Raw genomic sequence first — 10,218 nt, forward strand, 5'->3', positions numbered from 1 at the left:
GCAGATCTTGCTCCTTCAGTTCTAATAGGTCTATAGTATATTAAAACAGAACAGTTTACGTGAATGACATAACATCATATTCTAAAAAATTACTTGCCTATCTTTTTGAGTGTATATGATGAATATTAATCTTTATAATGTCAGCCATGTTTACTGCCACTAGCTGCCTGTAGGTCATTTGTATATTTTTTTTCTTTCCTGATTTTTATTTTTGTCACAAACATGCAAGTAACTTATTATTTCAGAGGAAAATTCGTTACAGTCAAAGCTGATGTAAGAGTGTCATGTTAGTGGTACAATCCCATTTTCTTCTTTACAATCTATATATTCAAAAAGAGAATTGTGTAAGTCAGAGCTAACAGAACTGACTTGGGCTCCTTCCTAACATACCCCCAACCCCTGTCCTTGTCAAGGTCTTGTTCAGAGACCTGGCCCTGTGCCTGGTCTGCACTTTGTCATGGTATTTGGGGTGGGGGTGGGGCTGCCCAGTGTTGTATTATAAATGATCCTCTGATTTGCCCAGCTGACTGAGTACTGCCCATCTCCTCTATCAGTCCAGGACAGTAAATCTTTCCTGACCAGGGTCTCCCGCCTGTCAGCTGGGATGCCTGTGAATGCCATTGTATCTCTTTGCATTTCAGGCCTTTTTTTCCTCCCCAAATACCCCAAGGGGCTTGTACACTGCTCTGCAATCTTGCTGCTAAATTACTTTGTGGAAAGGGACACTTGCTGTTTTTAATTCTGCTGTCACTAATCCAGCGAGATGTTTTTCAACTGTCCCGATGAAAAAGGACCTTTTGTTGTACTTTCCCTGATAACAACAATGTAGGCATAAAATTAACTTAGTTTTTTTTTTTTTGGGAGTCAGGGCAGTTGATCTCACCTCTAAATTGGTATAATGTAATATCTGATTAAAAAGAAAGAGCTAATTAATTTTGTGATAAAATATGCAAGTTTGAAGTCGCTAACCAGGAGTTGTAGTGTAAGGTCACCGTGATCCTTGCATCTTGTTACTGAGATACCACTCTTTTTTGCACTTCCAATTGCTTTGGACAGAGTTCAGGATCACAGAAGCGATGTATTTTGTGTTTGGATAATCACAGTTTTAGCAAGGGCAATCCCTCATGTTTGTAGAGTGTATTCTCCACTCTGCTGCCAGTGTTGCCTCACTAAGTTACTAAGACAAACTCTTAGCAGGTTACCAGCCTGCTTAGAAACCTTTGATGAGTCTCCATGGCTTGAGTGATGAAGACCAAATGCCTACGGTAGCATTTTAAGGACCTTCCCCTACTTAACCCAGCCTATGCTTCCTTTCCCTTCCTCCAGCCCTGCTTTGACAGGCAGAGGCTATTTCTTGCCTTTGCCAGCTGATCTTCCAAGGCTGACCTCATGCACTCTGGGAGTTGACCAGGTCCTCCCTGGGCTGCACCTGCAGAGAGCATCACTCATATTTTTCTTTAGTCTGACCAACAGAATGTCTCAGTACTTTCCCTCCTTCTCTTTTATGCCTTCTAGGGAACTGGCTCCAAGACTAGCTGAGCATCAGGGTTTCCCATGTATTTTGATATAAACACAGTTCCTGAATCCCACGTCAGATCAGCAAAATCAGTCTCTGAGAGTAGGGCCCAAGAAATCTATGAATTTAAAAGTTTTTTTTAGGCAACTGAGACTGTAGGCACAGGCATGCTTGGGATCCCTGCTCTAGGGTGAGCCAGGAATTTTCTATGGGCCCGGATTAGTGACAGACAGAAGGCAGAAGAATGGAGGAGATGAGAGCTCAGAAACATCCAGGGTCCCCTCTGTACCAAGTTCTGTGCTAGGAAACATTACACCTGTTGTAACGAGAGGGCCGTTGCACCGACAGGAAGGGTGGGCTGCTTGTTTGTCCTGGCAGCCCTGCTAGCTTACACCTGAAATAACCACACAGAAACTGTATTAATTAAAGCACTGCTTGGTCATTAGCTCTAACTTCTTTTTTTTTTTTAACTTTTTTTTTTTTTAATTATTATTATTTTTTTAATATTTATTTACTTATTATGTATACAATATTCTGTGTGTATGCCTGAAGGCCAGAAGAGGGCACCAGACCTCATTGCAGATGGTTGTGAGCCACCATGTGGTTGCTGGGAATTGAACTCAGGACCTTTGGAAGAACAGACAATGCTCTTAACCGCTGAGCCATCTCTCCAGCCCCCTAGCTCTAACTTCTTATTGGCTAACTCTCACATATTAGTTTAACCCATCTCCATTAATCTGTGTATCACCACGTGGCAGTGGCTAACTGGCGTCCATCTCTGGCAGAGGATCCATGGCTTCTCTCTGACTCTGCCCTTCTTACTCCCAGCATTCAGTTCTGTTTTCTCCTCCTCCCTAAGTTCTGCCCTATCAACTAGGCCAAGGCAGTTTCTTTCTTCATTAACCAATGTAAGCAACACACAAACAGAAGGAACTCCTACACCATACACCTGATAATCTATCCAGACACCTGGAAAGGCACAGTGGTTAAGTGTTGCTACACCAGGAAACCAAAGCCCAGGAAGCTAGGCACTGTACACACCATATAACCTCACTGGTTAGTAACTTTGGTTGTTAATAAAACCAGTTCAACAGCTTTTAGAATTCATATTCTCTTTATTTAGCCCATGTTATATAAGTGTTGGTTAAGATAAATGAACAACTATAATTTTAGATGTTTCATGTCTCATGGCTTCTAACCCATCTGCGAGACCACACATTCTCTTTGCTCATGTCCTTTATCGTGGTGACCACAGAAGTTACAGAAACTCATCTCCAAACCATCTCCTGTCATCTCTCAAATCCATTTTCCCAGCTGCAGCCAAATGATCATTTTAAATTGAAAAACTGCCAAAGCTATTTTGCTCACAGTTCATTTTGCAACATAAAAGATTTTCACTTTCATATAGACAGGCTGTGGCAAATCTGTATACACAAGAAAGGGAGAAAGGAGACAAAGATTTTGTGATCAATTTCTGGAGAGGTGGGGAAGCCAGATCCCATCAAGGTCGTTGCCTCAAGCAAGCTCAGAGGAAGCATTTAAATTTCAAAAACGAGGGCAGAGTGTAGAACCAGCTTATACTACAAGGGTCTTTGAAACCTGGGGAGGGGTACTAATTCAAAGAGTTTTTCCGCATTAAACAATCCAAGCATCCCACCCCTGCAGCCACCCTGTCCTCTGTGTGGAGCGTGTTGAGCTGAATGAATAACAGTTTCCATTAGCACAGGGTGGGGTTTACACGTGTGTCCTTTCTCAATTGGGAGAGCAAATAGGGGAAGTTCTGCTTAGTAAGTCAGTCTAACTCGGTAGAAGTCTTTTTCCTCTTAGGAAAGGATGCCCTTGATGGCTTGCTAGAAACACTCAGTTCTCGGGGTTAGCCTGCTTTCCCTCTTCATCAGGGTTGTCCAGCATTCTCAGCCTCTTCTCCAGCCTCTGCTTCCATTCTTCTCGAAGCCTGAGGAGGAGACACCACAATACAGTTGGTTAGTGCATTTGTTTCCATGCCTGCTGGTCCACTGATTCATAAATATTGCCCAAAGAAGCCCATGACTGTTGTGAATGAGTAAAGAACAGAAAGAAAATAGAAAAATGCAGCACACTGTGCCCCCGTCTGCACTCTATGCGCTACAATACAGTTCGCGAGATTCGGGCAAGGGGCTGGAGGTTGAAATACACAAACATACAGAGAAAGGCAGACACATGGACGTCTAATCACTGGTACAAAGCCCTCTATTTCATAGCACCATGGAGGCTTAAATACCCAGCAGTCAAGAGGGCCAACAGGTGAGAACCTCTTCCTTGATCCTCAAGGCACAGCTTTTAGTAACTCCAATCAGAAGGCTTTAGCAGGGAAGAACAGCTGAAGGCCAGGACTCCAATTGGTCCCAACAGAAAAACAAATGAAGACTACAAACAGGTAGTCTTCCATCAAATTTAATTTAGCCTTCTCAAATTACTATTGGACTCAGTGAAATTCCAGTCAAAATCCCAGTTAAAAAAAAAATTTTTTTTTTGGAGTCATCAACAAGTTGACCGTGAAAGAGCTGGTGAATGTAGCCCTTGTGTACTGGGATTATAATTGTGAAGAGTTGAAGAGGGATTTTACTTTATTCTTATTTTTATTTATTTATTTTTGAGACAGGCTCTATGTAATGTTGGGGACTGTAGACCCCAGACCCTGAATTTTCTGTGACCCCCTGCCTGCCAGAGTAAACAACTTGTTTTCCTGTGTTTGCAGCTGCTCTGAGCACGAGACCCGGGGAGTAGTTTCTGGTGGGCTTGCAGCTGAGAGTTAGGGCATGGCCATTAGTCAAGAAGACCCTATATAAGCTGCCCTGGAACACAATAAAGAGGGCATTCAAGGCATTCTCGGGGCAATCTTGGCACCCATGTCTCTCCTCTCTCTCTCTCTCTCTCTCTCTCTCTCTCTCTCTCTCTCTCTTTCTCTCTCTGCGTGTGTGTGTGTGTGTGTGTGTGTGTGTGTTTCAATCTCCAGGCCCTTGCCTGACTTGCCAATTGTACTGTAGCATATAGAACAGGTGTTGAGCTACAATATAGCTCAGGCTGACCTTGAACTCTTAAGGTAGCTGAGAATAATCTTGAGTTTCTAATCCTTCTACCTCTATATCCTAACTTCCAGGATTATGGCTTGTATCAACACACCCATCTCTTGAGTAAACAATTATAGGAAACAGAATCTTTTTAATTCAAATTATTATTATTGTGTATGTATGTGTGCCTGTGTATACATGTTGTGTATATGTGGGTGTATGTGTCATGTCATGACAGGTATGTGAAGGTCAGCGGAAAACTCTGTGGAATCAGGCCCCTCCTTCACCTTTATGTTGGTTATGGGATTCAAACACAGGCCTTCAGGCTTATGTGGCAAGTGCCTTCACATGCTGAGTCATCTGGACTTGTGAGTTTAATATATTTCTTTTCCTCCAGATCTTGTTCTTGCTTCCTTCCTCTGTAACATAGAATCCACCACCCACCTTCTTATCCTAGTGAGTGATGAAAAAGAACTGGGCCCCTCTGTACATTTGGTTTATTCCCAAGGAACCCAGGACAGAAAAACAACCCACATACTTTCTCAGAGCGCTTCTCTCCTGACGATCTTCTTCAAGTTCTCGGTAGCAAGTCTGCTTGCTAATTTCCTTTTCCCAGAAGCTTTTGAGCTCATCGCAGGTCTCACAGCAGAAGACTTCCCTGCGCATGTACTGGCTGTTCATCCCTGCAACATGAAAGATAGAGCATAGTCCAGCAAGTAGTGACACCCTGATCTGGGGATGTGCCTGAGGAGCTTAAATTGACACTTTTCCATCATCACACGCTCATGGAATGACTCAGTTTTTGGATCTGCAGATGAAGATAATCATGATGATGCAAAAAGTATTCTGAAAATAGTTGAACAAAGAAAAATCTGTAGCCCATGAAGGTAATCTGATTCTTAAGCAGTTGGCTTTTTTTGTTGTCTTTTAGCCATTTTGCTATACTGTAAAGTAGAGAAAAATATAGTAATGTAAATGATTCTAAACACAGAAATTAAAATAAATTTTACCCAAATGAGACACCTGTGGATGTCAATTTTTCTTCTACTACAAATTTATTGATTTTTTTAAAAACAAATTTCTTTGAATCAGTTGTAATTTTGTGTGTGTGTGTGTGTGTGTGGTACACTTGCCTATGTGTACTCATGTGGAGACCAGAGATATCTTGAGGCAGGTGCTTTCACTAGAAAGATCACTTATTTGACTCAACTCTTTGGCCAATATGTTCCTGGAACCTGTCTGTCTTTGCATCCTCCCAATGTGGGGACAGAGCTAACCTGGCTTTTACATGGGTGTTGGTGTTTCCAATCCAGCTTCTCACACTTGCACAGTGTTCTACCCACTGTACTGTTGTCCGTCGGTGCTGCTCTGTGAGATGGGTGGTTTTACACTCATTGTTCAGATGAGGAGGCTGAGTAATAGAATTAGCCTCCCCAGTGACTAAAACAGAGCTGAGTTTAAACCTAGGTCTGCTCATCTTCACAGAGGACTCTCTTCGTACATTATGGATGGCTAACTTGAGCTAATTAATTTCTCATTTTGCGCACGATGAAGCAGATGCTCAGAGGCATTAGTTGATTTTGTCCACACAGCTTTGGAGTTCCCTCCACACTCCTGTCCTTTAAAGAAGGCAAAGTGACTTCACATTCTCTCTCTGCCAAGGATCTCAGCACTCTCCCCTGACTAACAGGTACCTCAGTGCTTGGATGTTTGTGACTTAGTGGGGTCTAGTTTCCTTAAGAGAAGAACTCGGTCTTGTTATTTTTGGTGACTTGAGGAATTTAACAGATATTCATTTGTTCTCAAATTAATCTAATGACTCTTTTCAAATGACTGTTTTTTATAAAAAGAACTTTCTGAGAAATGAAAATTGCCCTTTAAACTATCCCAGGATCTAGACAATGAAAGAAGGTCGGAGAGAGGACCATTTTTACCCTTTCTGGGTAAGACGAAATTTCTGAGATCTCTCTGAGTAGGGACAGTGCTCTGAGCGTCTGTGGACCTGGGCTGTCTTACGGCCTGATGATGGCACAGTCTCCTGTCTCCAGGGATACACACATCTCCCACTTAGTCTTTTCCTGGAAAATGGATTCAGTGTGGAGATCTCTAACATATTTCTAGTCATTGTTTATTGGAAGAGGAACTGTTAACAAAAATAGGTTAGATTTTACATTTTTATTCATAGGACCAGGAGACAGAATGCCTGCATCTCCATGCACTTGAGTTCCCTGCGGGTTTAGTTGTACCTACAGGAGAATCCACGGCATTTCACTTGCTTGGGGTGCACATGTGAGAAGCAGTTCATTGCTTGAACTGAAGAGATGGGTCAGTGAGGACAAGCGCTCGGTGTTAGGTGCAGAAGTCTGACGACCCAGGTTTGATCGCTGGGACCCCTGTACAAAGCCAGATGCCATGGCTCACATCTGTAGTCCCGCACTCCTAAGGCAGGAAGGGAAGAGGAGAAAGCAGAGCCACCAGGAAGCCTGAGGAACCACATAGCTGCAGCGTCAAGTTCAGAAGGAGAAGTGACAAGAGACATCGGGCCCCAACAAGATAGGACAGAACCGATTCTTAAAAGTTGTCCTCTGGGGGCTGGAGAGATGGCTCAGTGGTTAAGAGCATTGCCTGCTCTTCCAAAGGACCCGAGTTCGATTCCCAGCAACCACATGGTGGCTCACAACCATCTGTAATGGGGTCTGGTGCCCTCTTCTAGCCTGCAGGCATATATGTAAACAGAATATTGTATACACAATAAATAAATATAAAAAAAGTTGTCCTCTGACTTCCACTTGCATTCCATAAATGTGTGTCCACAAGCACACAACAGACAGACAGACAGACGCAACACTGTTATGCTGAGCTGAGAGGAATGTGGGTGCAAAGTAAGAAGCCATCAGGTATATGGTTTATAGATTCCTTTTTTTTTTTTTGAGACAGAGTCTCTTCTAGCTCAGGTTGGCCTCAGATTTGCTAAGCTTATTCTCTTGCTCCACCTTCCAAAGATTATAGGTGTGCACATCACACTGGGTTTATGTGATGCTGGGGTTGCAACCCAGGGCTTCATGCATGTCAGGCAAGCATTCCACTAACGGTGTTGTAGCTCCAAACCCTGCTTCTAAAGCTTTCAAATTCAAATCACATATTTGGTACTCATAGAAAGGATAGTTTGGCCAAATACATACTCATAGAAATGTCTTTCTTTTATTTAAAATTAGAATTGACATTTTAAGCTAAACAGCATTATGGAGAAGAGAGGAGAGCCCAGCAGGCAGCCAGCCAGCTTGTGATGTGGGATTCCCCTCTGCATGCTGTGAATACCATTGGTTATTAAAGGACTGCTTTGGGCCTGTGCAGGGCAGAATATAGGTAGGTGGGAAAAATCCAAGCTGAATGCTGGGAGAAAGGAAGGTGGAGTCAGAGAGAAGCCATGGAGCTGCCACTGCTGGAGAAAGAGGCACTGAAACTTTGCTGGTAGGCCACGACCCCGTGGTGATGCACAGATTAATGGAGATGGGTTAAATTACGATGTAAGAGTTAGCCAATAAGAAGCTAGAGCTAATGGGCCAAGCAGTGCTGGTTTCTGTGTGGTTATTTCGGGTCTAAGCTAGCTGGGTGGCCGGGGAACCAACAAGTGGCGCACTCCTCCAACAAGCCCTCATGAAGTCTGACATTTTTTTTTTTTTGTTTGTTTGTTTGTTTGACTGGAAGGTGAGTTGGCTATGGAGAACATCTAGTCTAGCAGGCAAGGCATTTGTAGATTCAGGAACGGGGGAAAACTAATCAGCTAAAAGCATAGATACCACATACCCAAGGGGTAAACTGAGGCTGAGCCTGTCCAAGGCAAGTTGGATGAGAGACTATTAGGGATCTGGAGTATGATGGCCTGTTTGGGTCAGAAAGAACTTAGGGGTAGCCAGGCGGTGGTGGCACACGTCTTTAATTCTAGCACTCAGGGAGTCAGAGGCAGATCTCTGTGAGTTCAAGGCCAGCCTGGTCTACAAAATAAGTTCCAGGACAACTACAGAATACACAGAGAAACCCTAGCTCAGAAAAAAACAAAAAGAACTTAGGGGTTCTGTTTCCATGGAGGAATTTCCCCTTAGGAAGGGGTCATGACCTAAGTGACAAGGAAGGCAATGGTGGCATTGACCTGTGGTCCTGAGTAGTACCTGCACTAACTGCTTCAAGACAATGTGTTCAAAACCAAGTGCAACCTCATCTTGTCCATAAAAGATGGGTTTTCTTTACAGAGTATAGTCCAAGGCCTACCCTTTGCTCCTCAGGGTCTGGGGTGTATTATCTATCCATAGTGTTAACCTTGAACTTTTTCCTTTAGTGTTGTGGTTTGATCGTGTTTGAACACTTGATCCTCAGTGGTTGGTACTGTTTTGATAGGCTATGGAATCTTTAGGAAGTAGAGCATTGCTGGAGGAAATGGGTCACTGGGGACCGTGGATCACTTCCTGTTCGCTATATGCTTCCTGCTTACCAAAGTGATGTGGCCAAGTGCCTAACATTCTTCCCACTTTATCTTTTCGACACTAGGGCTTGAAACCCCTTGAACTCTAAACCTGGATAAACCCTTTCTTCTTTAAGTTGCATTTTTGTCAGATACTTGGTCATATTGAAAGAAAAGTAACAAATATTCTTAGCCCCCCAAGTTTTCCTCCCTTCCTTCCTCCCTCCCTCCCTTTCTCCCTCCGTCTCCCCCTCTCTCTCTCTGAAGGTTTATAATTATATTTATGTATAGAAAACTCAGCAGTACATTTAACCCAGTTTAGTGGCAAGTTCTTTTGCATTGCCTTCTCCAGCTTGGCAATTCAAGCCACAGATTTAGGACCCAGGACGTTGCATCCCCAGTGTCGGCGTATCTCACCCTATCTCTCATTGTAATTAGTCCCAATAGCTTTGATCAGCCTAGCCAGAGCACCCTTGTCTTCCTATTAACCTGTGTGAAGGCAACAGGGGTGCACATCTTCCTATGGACCAGCCGCTTCAGCCTGATCTTTCCCTTGATGATGCAGTAGGGGACCATCTTCCGACACAGAGCAGGCAGAAAGACCACCAGCTCAATGCGGTTTACGTCGTGGGCAATCACCACCAGCTGAGCCTTCTTGTTCTCCACCAAGGTGGTGACTGTACTGACTGACTCCTGCTCGAAGGATAGGTGGGTGGTCTCTTAGTTGGGACATCCCCTATGCCGGCAGCTTTCTTCTCAGCATGGGCCAGCAGCCTTTGCTTCTTCTCCTGCTTAGCCTCTGGCCTGTACTTTTGGGTAAGTTTAAGCAACTGGGTAGCTGTTTGAGGGTCCAGGGCCTGGGTGAACTGGTTAATGGCAGGAGGAACTTTGAGCCACTTATAGAAGATGGCCGCCCTTTGCCGCTGCAGCCTAATGTAGCGGGCATTTAATGAAGTGTGTGAGATCTCTTTTGGACTGGATGTCCTGCCCAATGCCAAAGTTCTTAGGCCTTTTCTCAAACAAAGGATTCGCTACCTTTTTAGCCTCCTGTTTCTTCGCGACAGCGAGGGCAGGGACCACCTTCTTCCCTGTGGCTTTCTTTCCCCTGCCGGTTAGAAGAGAAAGAAAAACTTTTCTTTTCTTTTCTTTTCTTTTCTTTTCTTTTCTTTTCTTTTCTTTTCTTTTCTTTTCTT

The 10,218-nt window shown here is 43.7% G+C and overlaps 1 protein-coding gene across 1 annotated transcript; it reads right to left on the reverse strand.

Annotated features, from left to right (window-relative positions):
• Positions 1-3,376: 3,376 nt before the first annotated feature.
• Positions 3,377-5,247, reverse strand: LOC101980043 (protein FAM240B-like). The gene is made up of 2 exons (XM_026778259.1): positions 5,105-5,247; positions 3,377-3,470 (listed from the first exon to the last, which is right to left on the reverse strand). Exons 1-2 carry the CDS (start codon positions 5,245-5,247, stop codon positions 3,377-3,379), a joined length of 237 nt encoding a protein of 78 aa, XP_026634060.1.
• Positions 5,248-10,218: the final 4,971 nt, after the last annotated feature.

This window comes from Microtus ochrogaster, unplaced genomic scaffold (genome assembly GCF_000317375.1).
Source record: "Microtus ochrogaster isolate Prairie Vole_2 unplaced genomic scaffold, MicOch1.0 UNK118, whole genome shotgun sequence".
In the NCBI taxonomy this organism is placed as follows: Eukaryota; Metazoa; Chordata; class Mammalia; order Rodentia; family Cricetidae; genus Microtus; species Microtus ochrogaster.

Bases quoted from the DNA above. Each gene is read 5' to 3' on its own strand.
- LOC101980043 (XM_026778259.1), bottom strand. From the start codon at position 5,247: ATGAACAGCCAGTACATGCGCAGGGAAGTCTTCTGCTGTGAGACCTGC. The intron at 3,471-5,104 runs GTATGTGGGTTG...TCTCCTCCTCAG, and splicing joins GAGAGAAGCGCTCTGAGAAA to GCTTCGAGAAGAATGGAAGC.